The 19,585-nt window shown below is 40.0% G+C and overlaps 1 protein-coding gene across 2 annotated transcripts in view; it reads right to left on the bottom strand.

Moving 5' to 3' along the window:
- The window catches only part of MLIP (muscular LMNA interacting protein), a 114,986-nt gene extending 96,010 nt beyond the window's left edge, over nt 1-18,976 (bottom strand). For both annotated transcript variants that reach the window (XM_064508579.1, XM_026103046.2), the window contains exon 1: nt 18,880-18,976. In XM_064508579.1, coding sequence (XP_064364649.1) covers nt 18,880-18,942 — 63 coding nt within the window. In that variant the 5' untranslated portion in view covers nt 18,943-18,976. The remainder of the gene's footprint in view (nt 1-18,879) is intronic.
- Nucleotides 18,977-19,585: the final 609 nt, after the last annotated feature.

Here is a 19,585-nt window from a genome sequence, read left to right as displayed (position 1 = left end):
CAGACATGAAAATCCCAAATACAAAATGCAAGCCATCATCCCACATACTTTTACAGTCCTACTTCACAACCCTTTTGGGGGTCTAATTCTCTGCTACCAGCATGTTATTTTGGTACAGATATTTACTTGTGAGGACAGTGTAGGAGCCAAACACCTACTTGACATTATCTGTTCTGTTTATCATCAATGTGACTCATCAGCAGCAGTCTCATCTTTATCTGTTTGGGCAAGGCTGAAAAATTGCTAAGAATAGCAGCAGAACTTGACTGCAGAGTGTTTTTCTGGGGAACTCAACTCTCAGAGTATGACTAATGCTACTAATTAAATTTTTGCTTCCATTTTGTTAGAGAAGGATACAAAAAGCAAGAGATAAGGCTGCTTCTTACGATGTTTCTCTTTCCTACTGTGTTTCCCCATCCCTCCATTTCAAGGCAGTGAAATTATTACAAAAAAAACCCTCCTAAAACCCCTGCAGCAATTTTTCTGAAGAATCGGATACATGGGGGGTTTTCCAATAAAATTGTGGAGCTCAGTGGTGAGCTATCATCACAAAACGAAAGAGCACGTAAGCTCTGGTGAAATTCTCTGAGCTGTTTGGGACAAAAAATATTTCAGTTTTTTATGTTTTGTATATTCTTTTTTTTCCCCTCCTTGTCCTCCCTTTCTTTTAAATTAGCCATCAGATTTACTACTCTGTCACAGCATTGACTGTTGCTATCCACAACCAAATCTGAATTTTTATGACAAACTGAAATGGACACATGATATTTTTTCACATTAAATACTTCTCCTAGATGACAGAGAGAGGTAAGCAAAGGAAGAAAATTTGTGACATTAAGCTAAGACAGTCTCTTCTGAGCCCTCTTATATCAGCTATACTGGAAAAAAAAGAAAAATTCAAACAAGTTTAAGAATCCTAACAATATTTTGCACCAAGTAACTATCATTCAATTCATCACATACTAATCCAGAAAGCAATGAATTATCATTGTCTTCCAGCATGATCAGTGTAAAATAATTATTTCAAAACTGTGTAGAAGTGACCAGAAGTGACTAACTCCCTCCCTCCCTCCCCAAAAAGATAAGATAGAGGAATGTTCCAGTGCTGCCCAAAAGAAGAGCTAGTTATAGCAGGTTACAAGAAAATCCTTCAAAGCAAAACCAAAGATAGCTTCTTCTCTTTTCACTTTTTTTTTTTAAATCTATTTTGACTGTGCTTACTGCAGCCAAACCTGTAGAGAGCCCATTGGAACAGACAGCACAGAGAGCAGTAAAAGTTGGATATGCAAGCTGGCTAACTAGAGTAAACCTGTGTTCAACAGTGGTACGCTTTTGAAAAATACTGGAAGTTTTGGCTGTTTTTATCAAAGCAGAACACCAGTGTCGCAGTTGCCGTGGTTGCATTTGTAGAAAGGGAAACATAAAGCTGAGCACCAGCAACTAGCAGTAAGGGCACCTTTTCTAATGACAAATGCAGTCAGAGCATTTATTCATCTCTCTATTAGCAACCCATCACACAGTGGTTACAATCATTACCATGGAGTTATCAAATTTTTCAGACACAAACTCTGATCCCTACAGAGATCATAGAAGCAATCCGAATAAAATCAGTGGAGTGCTTCAAATTAAGCGTGTGCACAGATCTGTGCAAAGTCTTTGCCTTGAGTGTTTTTTCAGGCAGCAATCATGCTGGTAACCAGACACCAAAAAAGCACATAAAATGTCAGAAATTAAAGACAATTTCAAACTAGTCAGTTTGTCATGATTGCAAATAACAGCAGAAACCTGAAAGCAAGATGAAAGAGAACAAAAACATAACCTTGTGAGATCCCACAAACAGGGCAACGGCACAATTCAATTTATCTGATATTACTCCAGGCTTGTTTATGCTGAAAAAGCAAGGTTATCTCTAAACTCAGCTAGAGAGCAGACCACTGGACTGAAGAGAGCTGCAAGGCTGTTAGAGGACAATTCTTATTACGATTATGCATGAAGCCTCAGTCAGGCTGGGCGATACCAGCCGCTGTGCAGTGAGCCCAAGTGCCACAACGTTCTGGAAACTCTTAAGAAGACACAAGAGAACAAGAAGTCTACTGAAAATGTGATATATTGCCTTGTGCTGATGTGCTGATGAGTGAGAAGGCAAATTTGGCACTGAAAGAAGAGCAGCAAAGGCAGACTGCCTCCTCACGCCAGAGAGAGATTAACCATGGAAATAGCAATAGCAAAATAAATCAAGCAAAGAGCTGAAGCATTCTCACTTGAAGATATGATGGAAAGTTTCACTGCTGACTTCCTCAGTAGAAAGGTGTCTTCTGGTTATACGGCCATCCTGGGACATAGCAGCCTTCTTTATATCTCTCTACATCCACAGATATAGATATATCATATATGTATCAATATAAAATCATTTATGTCTAGAAAGATTCTGGAGACTGAATAACAAGTGCAGTCAAGCGCTTTATATAAAGTGCCAGAGGGAAAGGAGGGAAATCTTGTTTACAGTTCAGTTAGGCTGAGGTACGAGCGTCAACAGCAAAACTTGCTTGTTTGGAAGAAAAAAAGCTGTCTCTAGTATCAGTATCAACCCACACGGAAAGCTGTGCTAACAAAGCCAGCAAGCAAATCCCCGCAGATTCAACAGCATGAAGACTTTAGTCCCCTTACTGAAACCCCTCATCTTGCAAGATAGGAAAGTGCGGCTGACTACACTTTACAATTAAACTTTTACTTGTAAGTGGCTTGTGTTTAGTGGGGCTTTAACAGATGTTACAAGAATCACTTTATTGATGTGATAGGTTGTTATAAACACATTAGTGGAATGAGTTTCTAGGTGATGATAAGCCATGCTTAACCTAACGTTTCCGGCAATTAACCTGTGAATTCTACAAAATTATTTATAAAATGTGCGAGAAACTTTAATACTAAGTACAAATAATGAGGTAGTAGATAAAGTTCATCCGTTCACTTCACATGTCGCTTCTGACAGAGAATAAGGCTGTGGAATATTCAGCCTATCAAATCCCCTATTTTTGTTCTCTTTTCCCACGTATCTTGAATTTTTTCTTCACAGTTACCTACTTAATTGTCCCTCCCACCACCTTTTTCCTCTTTCGTGTTTTTACTTTATTATTTAACATTACTTTTTTTTTCATTTCTTTGATTTCTCCCTTTTCTGACTTCTATCACTTCTTTTCCTCCACCTCTCCACAATGATTTGTAGGGGTCACTACCTCTCCTTTCTTACCATCAGCTTTCTCCCCAAGCCTCGTCTTCTGTGTGCAATACAAATATGTCTGTAATGTGCAGTGCAGTGCTAAAAAAACTTGTATATAGCTAACTGTGCTGGACTTTAGCCAGATTAATTCATCCACTAGCACTGTAATTTTCACATCTAGCCACAACACTGCTGTGAACCAACACCGCCCAGACTCAGCCCAGTTTTACATCACTGGTGTTTCTCCCTGCAGTACTGGTTTCACTGGCCCACACAGGGAAGCAGTAAAACAATTTGGCCAACCACCGTTGCTCCAGGAAGCAACCAAGCATTGAAACTCCCACCGGAAAGAATTTAGCAATTCTGAAAAGGTGTTTATGCCTCAGAAGGGCTCCTAGCTTTGGCTTTCTAACCCCTCCTCCTGCCTTCACCGCCCAGCACCTTTCAGCATTGGAGATCCCACAGGAGCCTAAATTTGGGGGCTAAAACTTCCCTAGGTACCTGCACTACCACAGTTGCTTGTCTGAAGGTACTCCTGCCTTGGCTCAGCTCCACACCACAGTGATTAACTCATGCCCAAAGCGGGGCTGTGATTTATTGATCAGGCGTCCCAGAGCCGTGTCTCCTAACAGGCAATATTCAGCGATCTCACAGCTGCCAAAGAGCGTACATCACAGTACGAAACCAGGTGCTGGGGAAAACACCTAGAAGCCTGAGGCATTTTGTAAAGTATTGTCATTGGTATTCAGCTGGAGGAGGTCAGAGCTTGATACAACTTTACAGCAATGGACCAAAAACATAAACCTAACAGATGAGAATATAATGAAGCAAATTTGAAAAATAACAGACAGTGTTGCGAATAGCCTCCATTAAGAAATAAATGCTCGTGCTGTCTCTATCTTTCAATGTTAAAAAGTAGTTTTCAATTTTTTGTGACTTAATAGTTCCAAAGACCTTACATACCAGGTCACATAATGCCTAGCTAGTCATTCTATAAACCACTGACTTCAGCACACAACTAGCAGACATAAACACACTTTGCAATCCTTTTTCTCCAAGTCAGATAGGTTCAGTCCTTTTGAGCATGAAAGTAGTCAGACAGCATCTTTAACTGATGATATAATTTAACTTAAAATCCTTCATTAAAACTGCATTAAAACATAATACCTCATTTTCCAGCACAAAAACATAAAATTGCAACTTATGACAATACTTAGTTTATAAAATTTAATTTTTAAAAAATTTTAAAAATATATGCATACACATTTAAAATGCTTATACCCACATTTAAAAATAAATTAGACAACTATTTCTTGAGCATAAGAATATAACAAATGTTGGGATGTTTAGTCATGAGTTAGAGAGAAAAAAAACTGCCTACAATCTTGCAAAGATTGTTTCAAGATCACATGAAATAGTGCTTTTTCTCTAAATTCAATAGAGCTTAAACATCTGAACATGACTTGAAAGACATCTACAAAAAAAAGTATGTAAAGAACTAAGTGAACTAAGGCATGTACAGTGTATTTTGGAAAAAAGAGTAATCACTGGTTATATATTTGCTCATACTCTTCAGCAACAGGCCCTGGTGTGGGTGATTCATGGGTGAAATTGCAACATACCTTGTACAAAATTACAGTAATAGTAATGATAATGATGATGTTAAGAATATTAACGTATATGCTACACTATGCTACCACTTCTAGATAAAAGGGACAATATGGGCAGACCGTGCCCCAGTACGACGCGGTTCTTTTAGAAGATCACACAGTCTCTGAAGTGACACGGTCTCTTCTTCTGAGAGCAAAAGCTGCAGCATTGAACTCAGAAGTTTCTAACGATATTGCAAAATACTTTTCAGTTCTGCTTACAAAGTGAAAGTTGGTTCATAAGACAGCTTATCAGCCCTATTCACACTTTCTTCCACAAATGCTGCTCTATGTCTGCATAAGCAAATGCAGCAAAACTATTCTTTATTGGTTTACATCTGTATTCTACTGTAAGGCAGTATTTCAGACTTATGCCACATCACCAGTTTACCTAATGCAATCCATATGCAAAAAGACATGTATATATAGGCAATCAGGTTTACTGGAAAATTATCATCAACTCACTCAGACATTGGTTGAAATGGGTTATCTGCTTTTGGAAGGAGTTAATCGTTTGGGGGTCGTTAACTACACATCTAAAGCATTTGCATTCAGTGAATATTTGATAAGTTGTTGGAATGCATGTTTACCTTTGGAAATCTGTTTAAAATTGTACCCTCTCATAGACATTAAAAATAAGATAGCTACATTCCATTGATATATAAGACCACAATAAATCTCTGCACTTTTTCACGATGCTCACATCTGCATTATTCATGCATTTCACAAAGGCAGTTATACAGGGCACCTATGAAGTCAAGTGGTCTGATTGTTTCCATTTTTTTAGAGAAAGAACTAAGGTAAAAAATGAGTAATATCCACAAATTTTGGACCAGCTTAACCATGTTCCTAATTTAGTAATTATGAGAGTGCCATCCACGCCCCTTCCTGCCAGTGGCTAATTTGTTAGAGCACTTTGCAGTGTGCAGAACCATTTTCTGAACTCATTCCTTTCAATTTAGTTGTGTGGGAGGGTGGAAATGCCATGTTGCCTTTTCTTTGGACATCTCAACCCTTTGACTTATGTTTTCTGCATTTGACAGAAAACAAAAGTCCTGAAAATGCAGAGGTATTTAATTGGGAACAGAATGATGAAATATTACACATTATTTTTCTGTATTTTATTTATAAAATCAATGAGGGTAACTGCTATTTTGCTCTGATCACATCCTATCCCGATGTAGCTGATGGTGATGATTCCTAAGCAAGCCCACAATGGTCATTCAAGAAGAAAGAAATATCCCAATTCTTGTTATCAACACTTGGGTCATAACACTTATGAATTAAAGGAAAGGGAAATTAACTTAGCCCACATAATCCTAATTACCAAACTTTAGAGCACAATTCTTCAGATGCAGACTCTTGGAAGCTAAAAATACTTGAGCTCCTGAAAACCCTAGACAGGCCATCACATCACAGCACTGAGTCACCACAACTCATTGGCAAGGCTGGGAACCTTAGACCCACAGCTCACACTTCTGCTCCTTAGAAACTGGAGAAGAACGGCTGGTTGATGTGGTTACAGGCATAATTTATCCTTTTAATTCTTTGGCAGACAGACTTTCTGTTCCAAAAAGATGCCGTAGATGAGGATAGCTTGCAACAAATCCCAGATGCTGTACAGCACATATGCACAAAAATCTTTAACTGCTCCTCTCCCAACAAATAAACCATTGAGAGTTCCTTGTTTTTTGGGTTTTTTTAACTGCAAATACCAGTGTCAATTTACCTAACAGGGTGTAAATGACAAATAACTAGAATGAAATCTGCTGCATTTTCAACTGAGATTGGTCTTACTAATATTAGTGAAAGGATTATCTGTTAAACAGAGGCAGACAAATTTTCTTTGTTGAGATTTCAAACACAAATACTTATCTTTGCATTTTGCTACTGTTGTCTTAGACTGAAAGAGAGAAGATAGTTTTGGCTCAGGAATATTGCCAGGAATAACCTCTTTGTTTGATTATCACCTAGGTCTGTTGATGTCTAGATGTTGATTTGGATGTATTTCAAGGTGTCTTCTAAAGAAGGATATTTCATGATTTAGTTACTGCTTCTGGCTGAAAATCTAATGAATTTTTGTAGCATGACAATTGTGTAAAATCACCACCAACAGCTACATTTGTAAGTAGCAGTAAAATGGTGATAAATGTGCTGTCAGTAATTTTTTGTGAGATGTATGGAACTTCTATGAAAACAATTTTCAACCTATTCTATAGGGAAACAAGTTTTGATGGCTCTTTCCAGAATCTCTAATTGCAAGCAGTTCAAGTGAATCCAACTGATTTATTTCACATCATTTAAAAACATAGCATTTCGAAATCCCTGTCATTTTTCTGATGTTTGATTTCCAAATGTTGTTTCATGATCAAGACAGAAAACACAAAAGAGCAAAGACAGAATGCTAATGGCTCAATTTCTGTTCTATAGAGGCAAATATGAAATCATTTTTTCCAATTTCTGTAAATGTCAGTTCTGGAATATGAATACATTCATTTGTGTACAAGTCAAGATATGAAAAGCTTCAGCCTGTTGCTTTCACCTTTCATAACCCTGAACAGCCTAAAAGCCATCGAGCAGAATTAATTTTTCATCTAAATTCAGCAAATCTGCTTTCATCCCCTTTCATCAAGAATGGATCTTAATTAGTTCAACCTATATTTAATTAATCCTTTTAAGCCTATCAAGAAGAAAGGGTAGGGAAGGACACAGTAAAAAAACTCCATCAGAAAGTATTTTGCAGTATGTACTGCCTATCACCATTAGCTCTTTGGAAATGCTACCAGGTAGCTCTCAATAATGAAGTATTTAATGCAGAAAGGTTTTCAGGAGAACCATTACATTCAAACAAGGTCAATCTTGTCTTAAAACAATGTAGCAGTGTCATCAGATCTCTGACTATAAGGTGCAGTTTTTGCTGCTGGACATCTGATAGTTGGACTAGCTATCTCATGATAAAATAAACATAAAAAATTAGATGTGAACAAAAATTTCTGGTAAAAATTCAGGACTATTATGGAAAGTCTGCTTCTTCTGAATAGACCTTGGCCTGCAGATGTGGCTGTGCAATATGCTTTTATGATATTTCCAGGTCTTCAGAGTGCTTACAACAGTACTTGTCACGTAATGCAGTGGGTTGATAAGTTGTCACACCTTTTTATTTTTTCTTGCCATAAACAGCCTTCTGGTCACCTTTCATGGTTAAAGGCCATTGTGCCAATGTCAGTTAAGCTGAAAAATAAATCCCTTTGAAATACTTTTGAAAAAATTAACTTTCATCTAAAGCTGCTGTGTCAGTGAAGCCACCATGTTGCATGAACTCATGGGGATTTCTGTGATAACTTCATGAGAAGAAAAGGGGAGGCTTTACTCTGTTTTGTCTTTTGCAGAAGGCAGGGAGACAGAGAAATTGTACAGGTCCAGTTCTCTGTTCTGCTCAATTCCACTACAATCTGAAGTGATGAGCTCTGTTCCTCATTAGCCTCATTTCCCAAACCAGGCCCTTGGCCATCCTTCCTGCAAATATCAGAAACAGTCTGTATCCTTCCCTCCTTCTGGCATCATAGTTCAACACTCTCCAGATTTCAAGGGAGAGAGAGAGATTTGCAGACACAGTTCCATTTTCAGGAAAAATAAAAAGTTGTTCTGAAATCTTGAAAACTGTTGCAGAAAGGAACTATCATCTTATCCACAGCCTGACTCATCCCTGCATTAAGGCAGCCCTGACAGCTCACACCTTTCAGAGCCACTATGCCAGGCACTCTGCAGCCTCAGGTGGCTTCACTACAGTACTCACACTCAGGTCTCAGTCTGAACCATCTCTTTGCAACCACAGAGGAGAGAACATTGTCATTGTTAAAATGAACGCTGAGATTCTTGTGCTAGTAAGTGATTCCAGGACTTGTAATACCATAACAGATACCTGTGTTACAGGATGACAGCTCTAACAGCAGTCCCAGCTGCGGGTGGCCTATGGAAGACCATCCTAACAGTGCTACAGGTTGATAACAGCATAAAAAGAGAATGATGGCACTTGTTCCACTTCTCTTTGCCCAGCTTTTATGCTTAGATCCACTGATAGTAAATTAATAATGGCTGTATAATGAAGAAAATGACATCTTCTAATGGACACTGACTCAGCTGCAAGGACAACCACAAAAGCATAACAGCATTTCCCTGGCTTTCTTCAAATTTTCATCCAAGCAAAAAGTCTTAGCTTCATCTTCAATGAACGTGATGGCCTCGACAGCAGATGTCTAAAAGACCACTCAGGAAGGAAGAGCTACAATTCTACTCCCTTGATACAACAGAACGTAGGCAATGAGGGTAGTGCTCACCTCTACAGGAGAAACAACAGTGGTCAAAGGTTTTGGATGGTCCTAGAAACTGAGGACTACCAGAGGTTGCTCCATTTGCAGTCCTGCTAGGAAGTGGTGGGTACTTGCCACAGGGCCTCGTTAGTGGCCTCGTCATTTGCCTGCAGCCCAAACACATTCCCCACACAGGCTGTGTTTCTCCAGCCTGCTTTCTCTAACATAAATGCGTAGCAGTATAGCACAACTGCTAGAAAACAAATCAGTCTCCTCCCTTTCCTCCTTATCTGATGGAATCCTCTCCTCATGAAGAGATGAAAAAAAACAAACATCATCTGGAAGAGATTTGATGCATTATTCAGAGTTCCTTTAATAATTATCAGTGCAATGTGAGGAAAACAAACAAACAAACAAAAAATTACTCACTGCCTTCCTTGGGAGATTTTTGATAGACTGTCTTGATAAAGTTAACAAAGTTCCCTTTTTTGGAGAAATATCGATCAAGTTACTACATCACCACTGCCACAATACCAGCATTACTTCAGAGATAACCAGAAAAACAGATGCCTTGATATTTCAATCTTTTTCCTCTGGAAAAGACTGCTTTTTCTGGATAAGTCAGTCCATAAGGTGTTTAGACTCACTGTCTAAAATTCATTTAGAAAACTCATTTTGAGAAGCAGTCATTAACCTTTGGTCTTTAAAGATAATCTAATGCTGTATCATCCATCCAAAGAGGACAATCAGGGCAAAACAGACTGAAGTATTATGCATCTCACAGTTGATACAAAGTAAACATGGAAACATTTTTATTTCTCATCTGCTTGTTGCCCTAAAAGTCTAGTTCATTTAAGGCCCACCTTCTTTCTCCCTTTCTCATTAATCACTTCCTTCCTTTTCTTTTGTTCATTCTCAAGTAACTCTATTTCCAAGAATTTGTATAAAAGTAACAGACTTAATACCACTACTGTACTGTTCAGTGCTTTTAGAATTCAAAGGACAGCAAATTGATGACAGTAGGTTTTTAATGCAAGAAAGAGCAATGATAAACACAGTCTCATTGTGTATCAGTGTTAAATACGTTGAAAATATCTCACAGATGGAAAAAAGGGCTTACCATCTTTCTTAACAACTGCAGTAGTGCACCTTCAAAGTCAAAGAATGGCAGAAATGTTGATTGGAAGGAACATCCAGAGGTCTAATATCCGACCCATAGCAGGACTCCTGCCACCCTAAGGTTGAGTCAGCTGTGGCTTTCTCTAGCTGAGTCCTGAAAACCTCCAAGAACAGAGATTCCACAAATTCCCTGGTTGTTCCAGTGCTCCACTACCCTCCTCAAAGAAGTTTTTCCTAATGTCCCTCTTGAACTCCAGTGTTAGCATCAGCAGTGGATAGCAAACATCTTCCCAAGCATCACTAGTATCTCACTCACTCACTATACCCGAGGAATATCTTTTGAAAACATATGATTTTTCTCTATAAGGATCTCTGTATCCAGACTGATTCCTGGGAACTGTCTCTGGCCCATTCTAACTCTCAAGTCACACCTGAGTAAAATTCAGGCAAGCATCAAATCAATACCACACCATGGACCATCTCACAATTTAACTGAAAACAAGAGAGTTACAGTGCCTGGAAAAATTTCCCAGAACTGTTTAAATTCATCAGCACAGCAAAGACTGATAGCTTGTCTCTTTCCTGTCTTCCCCAGAATGCAGTCATTTGAATTGTCCTGCATGGCTTTGCTGCAGGAGATGACGCAGCTTTTACAGTGACTCTGATCCTTCCTCACCTCAAAGAGTTAAAATTTGCAGCTGTTACTCATTCCTAAAAAGCCTCTTTTACTATCACATACAAGTCTCTGCAAGAATCTGCTTCCTCTCCTTTTGAATCCTTGCATAAAATTATGTGGTCATGTTTCAAATAACCTTCTGCCAAAAATGTGCTGGTGACATCTCTCCAAGACATCTTTTTGATTGGTGCAACCAAAAACTAGCTCAAACTTTCCAGCAACAGCTATGTATGATAGGTGCTAGATTAAAGAAGAGTTAGCATAATCTCAGGTGAGGCAAGAATAAGTGATGGAGATTAAAAAGGAGGCTAAACAAGAATTTTGTGCTTCACAATTGCATTGGTCCTGTTTAATGTTACATCAATAGTGATACAAATATGCTGCTACTTGCAGCTTCCAAGTTTATTCCTTCCTTTCTGGTGATCTTATCAGTCCCTTCCTGTAGCCACTACAAAGCTTCAGTCCTTATCTTCAAAGCCCAGAGATATTTAAAAGCGACTCTTATGGCAATTTCTTTCAATTTAGACTGCTGTAACTTGGGACAAGGTAGCTCAAAAAGCCTTCAGTATTAAAACTGATCTCAGCTGCATAACAAAAGCTCCCAGGTGAGATCGCAGACCACCTTTAGAACAAGAAATAAAGCTTCCCTCTTACATAAAAAGGAATAATTTAAACACATATGTACACAAACTCTTCTCTGACTATATAGTACACACTGTATGTCTGCTTTTTTAGTTTCATATACTATGCTGGTGCTCATGCTTCACTATTAAACTATCAAACTGAGGAATGGATTCAGGCAGGCAACATATTTCCAGGAACTTCTCTTCTGGATAGATGTGTTCTTGAAGGAGACGGAGATAGAAAAACCAGAGAGTAAAAACCAGTTAAGAAAGAGGATTTCAATATTTTTTCTCACTTTATGTCTCACCTTTACCCTCTTGTCTTAAAGTTCAGCAGCCAGCCAGCCTGTCCCCTGCTAAGGTGGAGAACAGATGAAGGGGACAAGGGTTTTTTATGTGATAACCCTTTGCACATGTGTCACTGATGTGCTCATAGTGACCTGCTAAGGTACCTATGTGTTCTACACTGCAGGCAGTATCACTGTGTTTCATTACTTCTGAATCTCTGTCACTTACAGAGATACCACTTTTTCTGTCAAAGGAGAAAGACTAGGCCTGGCTGCCTTCAGCAGTGCTACTAAGTGATCTTACCTAGTCATCCTGACTAGACACATACAAGCACACAGACCCTGAACCATACACGGACATGAGATATCTAATACACGGGGGAGCTGTGGACCTGTCCCTCTTACTGACTGCAAAGCAAGTTGCTTTCCTTGAGCAGCAAGCACCTCCCTCCTGTCCTGACCTTTCCAGGCTCACTTTGGCCAGCTGTCACAGCAGATCTGAAAGGGCATTTATTTGCAGATGCCTGGCAAGAGAGGCTCTTAGGCTGGTATTGCACAGTAAAGGTGCAATTCCTCTCCAGTGCTGTGGGTTGGAGTTACTATCGCTCTTCTTTACTCTGTGGAAGACACGTCTGCTGTCGTCCAAGGCAATCCAGGCATTCAACTCCCTGCATCTGCTGGATCAGCTCAGAGAATGCTTTCTCTAAGCACTGAACAACCGTCAGAAAAGTAACTGCGTTGGGACTGCTGGAGATAGGGCACCAGCTGTGGGCAACAGCCCTGCCCTCCCGATACACTCCTTTCCCTGCTACTTTGCACTAAGAGCTTTCACTGTGCTTCTTCAAGCTGCGCTGCTGCCACCGCTGCTCGCTAAACTGCCTGTTTCGAGCCCGGCAGTTGCTATCAGACAGCTGGCAGTGCCTGCTATATGTCTCAGGCGTACCTTGAGATAACATAACAAAAAACATACTGTGATCCCACTTCTAGCACAGAAGGGACAACCTGAACTAGGAGGACATGCCTCCACCGCTGCCTGGACACAGGCCCTGGCCAGTACAAAAGCAAGAGTGACTTGGCAGAAGTCACTGCAGCTCCCAGGGACCATGGAGGGACGTTTGCACCCGGCAGCGCCTCCTGTTGCGCTTCCCTCCAGTGTCCACCCAGTTCTCCCTCTTCTTTTCTTCTTCTTTTCAGCCAATCCTTACCACTCTATATTCACCATCTCCTCCAGCCTAGTTTACACCTAGCTGAATGAAAAAAAACAAGCCTGAAAAGCAGGATCAGCCATCATCATATATTCCACCCCTTACTTACACTCTTTATCCGGTTTGGGCTCCTTTAGGTGACAAACTTCAGAAAATGGGTTGTCTTTTCAGAGGAGTATTTACTACTGCACTTAACACAGGGCTTCACCTTGACAGGAGTCTTGCTGTTGCTACCATTGTACAAAGATGAATCCTTGTGTTACTTTGGTGGGTTCAATTCAAGCTGTCTCAATTTGTATGAGCTGACTCCACATATTATTTGTGAAAAGCAAACAATAATTCTCTGAATTAAATCCTGTAGCCCTTTCTTACAGAGTACATCCTGCCATCTGAAAATTAATCTTAATGCCATCTCAATCAATACATGGCATTTCTTCTGACCCATATGTTCATTTGGTTTAATTTATTTTCTCTTGATGACTGTTCTTTCCTTTACCACTACTTCATGCAACAAGAAATACTAATACTAACCAAAGCACCCAGATTGAACATTCCTGCTAAAGATACCAATGTAAAATTACCTTAAACCCAGTGCTTCATGTGCTGTATTTTCCTGAAAAATAGGGGAGAGCAGAGATCGAATAGAAAAAAGACAAATGTGAAGTATAATAAAAAACATTTCAAATAATGGAGGCAATATGCATCAATGGATGAAGACTTCAGAACGTAAACAGCCTATTTTGAGCTCAGCCATCATTTCAATAGGGAAGCGCTAGAATTAGAGCCTCCTCCTGAGCTCTTCTAAAATCAAAACTATAAAAAGAAAATTCTATTTATCCGCTTAGTTCAATCCATTTCATATTAAGAGTCACTTTATTTTCCCATCACCAAATGGGACCTCCATTATCTTCCATTTTCACAACAAGCTCAACAGAAAGAACCTTTTTAGGATTCTTAACACCAGAAAGTCTTCCTCCAACAAGCAAAGACAAGGATTTTTGTAACAGTAAATTTGACAACTATTAAGTGAAATAGCCTGATGTCCTAGAGAATTTTGTATTATTTATCTCATCCAACATTAAGCAGTGAATGTAGAGGTACATACAGTACCTTCTATCAATAAAACTGTTAGTGAGGATGTAACTTGGGTATGAACTGGTCTCTATTTAATGGACAATCTGCAAACAGAATATTTTCAGAATTACATAGACTAGATTAAGCTTTTGTTCTTCCGAAAACAGGTGGAAATATCTGTAACAATCAAAGTACACAAAATCAAGATTTATCTCACATACATACACACACATAGGTAAGTCACACAATTATAACATCATAGGAATAAGCGAGAAGTGGTGAAATAGCTTGCATGGCTGGAGTGCTGCAATGGATGGATATGGGCTCTTCAGGAAAGATGAGGCTGGGAAGATGAGGCAGGGAAGATCCCTCTATGTGAAGGAGCAGCTCAGACGTAGTGAGAGGGGTTGGACAACAGGCTGGGTGAGAGCTCATGGGTCAGGATCAGAGGACAGGCTAGTGACAATGGCATCATGGTGGAAGTCTGTTACAAACCACTGGGGTAAGGAAGTGTATAAAATCTTCTTTAAGTAACTCAGAGTTTCTGGATCACAAACCTGGTTCTTTCAGGGAACTTTAACCTCCCTGACATCTACTGGAAGGGCAATACAGCAGGATTTCTGGAGGGTGTCAGGGACAGTTTTTTGATACAGGTGTTCTGTTATTCACAAACAAGGAAGAAGTCGTTGGGGATGTGATACTCAGTGGCAGTCTTGACTGTACTGACCATGAAATAGTGGAATTGAAAATCCTGTGAGGCATAAGGAAGGCAAATACCAGAGTACAAATCCCGGACTTTAGGAGAGCAGAATTCGGCTTATCCAGGAACTGGTAGGTAGGATCCCAGGAGAGGCAGCTCTGAAGAGCAAAGGAGCTCAGGAAAGCCGGAATATCTGTAGGTACAACCTCCTCCAAGCACAAGGATGGCCCATCCTGATATTCAGGAAGACAAGCAGACTTATAAGGAGACCATCTTGAACAAACAGGGAGTTCATGACTGAGCTCCAGTGTGAAAAGGCAGTACAGGAGGTAGAAGCAGGGACAGGCAAAAGGAGGAATTTAGATGCATGCTTCTAGCATATGGGAATGGCATTTGGAAAGCCAAAGCTCACCCATGTTTGATGTATTCAAGGGACATCAAGGGCAACAAGCTCTTTTTCCTGCAACTTTGGTGGTAAAAGACTGCACAAGGAAAAAGTGGGCCCTTTGCCAAATGGCAACGATTTAGTGTCAGCACTCACAGATAAGGCTGAGTTTGCCATCTTTGCCTCAGCCTTCCCTAACAAGGTCTTCCAGGTCTCTATGCTGAGTGGCAGGCAACAAGGAGGAGGAGAATGACCAGTGGTGGGTGAGAGTAAGGGCAGGAATGACTTGAGAGAACATGACCCATACACATCCATGGGACCAGACGGGCTGCATCTGAGGGTGCTGAGGGTGTTAGCCCATGGCCACATGACAAAAAGCATTTTTGGCACATTGAAAAGGGTAAGTCATGCCTGACCAGCCTGATTGCCTTCTGTGATAAAATGCCTGGATTTGTGAATGAGGGGAGAGCAGTGGATGTCATTTATCTCGATTTACCTTTGCCACTGTTTTCTACAATATTCTTGTACCAACTTAAGACTTCACAGACTAGGTGGGTGGACAAGTAGATTGTTAAAAAGCTGGCTGGACTCAGAGGGTCATGGTTAAGGGATTGCACTCTTAGAGGACTGTAACAAGTGGAGTACCGCAGGGTTCTGTCCTGGAACCAGTCCTGTTTAACATCTTCATCAATGACCTGGAGGAGGTGAGGGAGGGCACTCTCCTCAGGTTTTCAGATGACATCAAATTAGGAGGAACAATTGATATGCTTCAGGGCAGGGCTGCCATTCAAAGGGACCTGGACAGACTGGAGGAATGGGCCTACAGGAAGAACAAGGAAAAATGCAAAGTCCTGCATGTGGGAAGGAAAAGCCCCTTGGAGTGATACAGGCTGGGGACTGACTGCCTGGGAAGCAGCTCTGCAGAAAAGGATCAGGGGTCTTGGTGGGCAGTAAGATGAGCATGAGCCAGCAGTGTGCCCTGGCAACACAGACAGCCAACAGCACCCTGATTTTGTTAACAGGAGCATGGCCAGTAGACCGAGGGAAGGGACTATTCCCCTTTACTCAGCACTCACTAGACTGCATCTAGAATATGGCATCTAGTTTTGGGCCCCCTAGTAAAAGAAAGATTTTGACAAACTGGAGCGAGTTCAGTGGAGACCACCAAGATGGTTGGAGGCTGGAGCACTTGCCCCATGAGGAGAGGCTGAGGGAGCTGGGCTTGTGCAGCCTGGAGAAGGGACGGCTTTGGAGGAGACCTAAGAGTAGCCCCCCAGCACCTACAGGGAGATTATCGAGGAGATGGAACCTGGGCTCTTTACAGCAATGTATGCTGGGAGGAAAGAGACAGCTGACAAACAGAAATGAGAAGATTTTGACTTGGTATGAGGAAAAACTTTTTTGCCATGAGGACAGCCAAGCAGTGGAGCAGGTTGCCCAGAAGCTGAGCAGTCTCCATTCTTGGAGGTTTTCAAAGCCAAACTGGATAAAGCCCTGAGCAACCTGGTCTGACCGCATAGCTGATCCTGCTTTGAGCAGGAGGTTGGACTATCCTCTCACACCTGAGTTATCCAACGATTCTATGCAAAATATAGATGGACAAAATATCATTTAGTTCATACAACGTAATACTGAGAATGAACACCTCATGAAGCCTATAATATTAAATAGCTCATGTATTTGCTATACTGAAGTTAAATATGTGGACAAATATCAACAATAACATGTACAAGTAATGTCTGTACTAAAAATTCACACTGCTCCCATACAATGTTTAAATATTGAAGTGACCCGCACATAGCAAAGAGAAAAGGCCATGACCAATAAGAGCTCTGGAGGGACGGAACTGGGAAAAGGGGGGGGGAAAAGTGTAATTCATCTAACAACCTGAAAGAAAAGCATTTAGAGAGGCACAGAAGTGTAAAAGAAAGAGGGAATGGAGACCAGGATAAAATTAGACCAAAAGGGGACAGAGAGAAAGGTGCACGATAGCACAAGCGTAGCCATCAAGACTGGCATGAGGTGAAGATGCCAGAGCCACAGCATTTGTCCGCTGTTACTGGAGAGCTGTGAAACCCACCAAGGACCGAGCATGCCTCCTCCGCACCTAGTCCACATGTAGAAGTAGTCTACTACTGCTATCGGTGGTCTCTCAGCTCAACGGGTTACGAGGATTCAGTTTTGAAACAACCAGCCAGCTCCATGGATGACCTGGCACAAGTGTTAATATGGCTCCAGTCAGTGGAGTTCATGTTTTCTCCAGTTTGCGGTTCTTAAATTTAGAAAATTATACACACAGAGAAAACTCAGCAGAAGATCATTATGGTCCCAAATGAAGCGCTCAGCATTTAGGTAAAACCTCAATTAACATTGCCTGCTCAGTTCTTTGTGCAGTTTCCAATTACATAATCACACTATTTAATGACATTGTCATACATTTTCCCCACACAGCAGCTAGAACAAAAAACAAAAAACAAAAAACAAAAAACAAAAAACAAAAAACAAAAAACAAAAGGTTTTCTTTGACATTTTTCCTGAAGCCTTAGTGAATAATTGCTTTTACTTTTGATGAGTTTTCCTTACATTTTACCTATCAGCCACAAATGAATTCAGAATGAGATCTTTTTCATTGTCTGAAGTATTAATTTATTAATGAGAGTATGAACACATAAAATGTTAGATAACATTCATGTTGTGACTTCGTGCTGAAGCTTAAGCAATACTCTCTCAGATTACTCTTTAAATAAATACATCCTATATTAAAAAAGAAAAAGTATTTTAAGGCCAAGTCATTATTTTGTCCCAGAACTTCCTGGAGTTCCTTCCAAGGCATGTTGCCTTAGTGAGGTTGTATTTAAAACTATTAACTAACACACAAGCTTCCAAAAAGTCTCACTTAAATGGGTCTACTAGAGGAATATGCCACAACTCTACAAGAGTAAATGCTGGCCTGCCATGAAACCAAGACAGTGCAGCTCCACCATTACTTAAGATAAGTGCTAAAAATTTCAGTGCTAATTTGTTTCTTAACAAAAATGATGGTCACCTTTCCTCACAGCTTTGAAAAGTCAAGAATAAACTGCCCTTTGCACAATGTAAGTAAAATAACCTTGTTAATGCAAGGCACATTAGAAATTCTCTTTCAAGCCTACATTAATTACTAATAAGCTGTGTTTTGACTGCTTTCATTTTCTGTTAACAATTTGTTTTAGTGATATCTATTTTCAGTGAGTTCCAGACACTGTGCAAATAATTTCCAGGAGTAATCTGCCATTTACTGATTTAATGTTATGGAAAATAAGGTGCAAGGACACGAACCACTCCCTCAAAATAATCCAAGGAAAATACAGACTATTAGCTATAGATCAGGGTTATGATTTAAAAAAAAAATGCAGTTGAACTGTATGTTAGTTTTGCATTTCATATGTACACAGAATTCATTAACGAAATTCCACAATTTCCACTGAAAGATATCATTATGATTAATTTAACACACATGAATGAAGTGTTAATCTTCAAGGTCACTAGTTAAAGGAAGCATGGAAATATTCCTATAAGGTGCAACAGCTAATTTGCCCTTCCTTCTTATTATAAAATTAAAAAAAGAAGTCCAACATTGCTCAACATATCTTACCGTTTGCTTTTCTTTTAAGCCTTCTCTTCCTGAGACTTTTCTTTCATGTTTTCCTAACTCCATCTCCCAGGGGGAAAAAAAAATCCCTCAAGTCCTGTGCAGAAGTGATTTAATCTGACTACATGTTAGATATCACTGCACTTTTCAAGGCGTGAGACAGAAGCATCAGGCAGCGCTGGTGATAATTTCTGGTTAGCTAGTGTTTCCATTTATAGATGTCGAAAACTCACAAATAGAAGCCGGGAAAGACAGCAGGCAGCTGCCCTCAGATAACAATAAATGCTGTTTTGGCATCAAAGCAAATTGTTTAACGAGGATTTTGGTTACTGGCCCCATTCCCTCTCCCCTCTCCCCTTCCCCCTGCCTCCAAAAGTTTGTATTTAAAAACTCCATGAAAAGTAATGGCAAAATATCACCTGCGGCTAAGTCTCATTTGCACTAACTCATGTTCACAGAGGTTATTAAGCAAGTAAAGCGACAAATATGCTTAGTTGGTACCACTTGACATTACGCAGACAGAAAATATACAGAACACTGCTTTAAAATAGATACTTTAGTCTGGCTATTGATCTTTCCCTGTCGAGTGTTTGGAATTGAGCTATCCTAATTTATTTTCATGCAGAGTGTATTCTCCTTTTCTAATACAGGACATGATATTTCAGTATGTTTTGTTTTTCTGAAATATTGACAGAATTGCAAAGCTTTC

This window comes from Dromaius novaehollandiae, chromosome 3 (assembly GCF_036370855.1).
Source record: "Dromaius novaehollandiae isolate bDroNov1 chromosome 3, bDroNov1.hap1, whole genome shotgun sequence".
In the NCBI taxonomy this organism is placed as follows: Eukaryota; Metazoa; Chordata; class Aves; order Casuariiformes; family Dromaiidae; genus Dromaius; species Dromaius novaehollandiae.
Note: the sequence above shows the minus strand (reverse complement) of the source record. Positions and strands in the feature narration are given on the sequence as shown.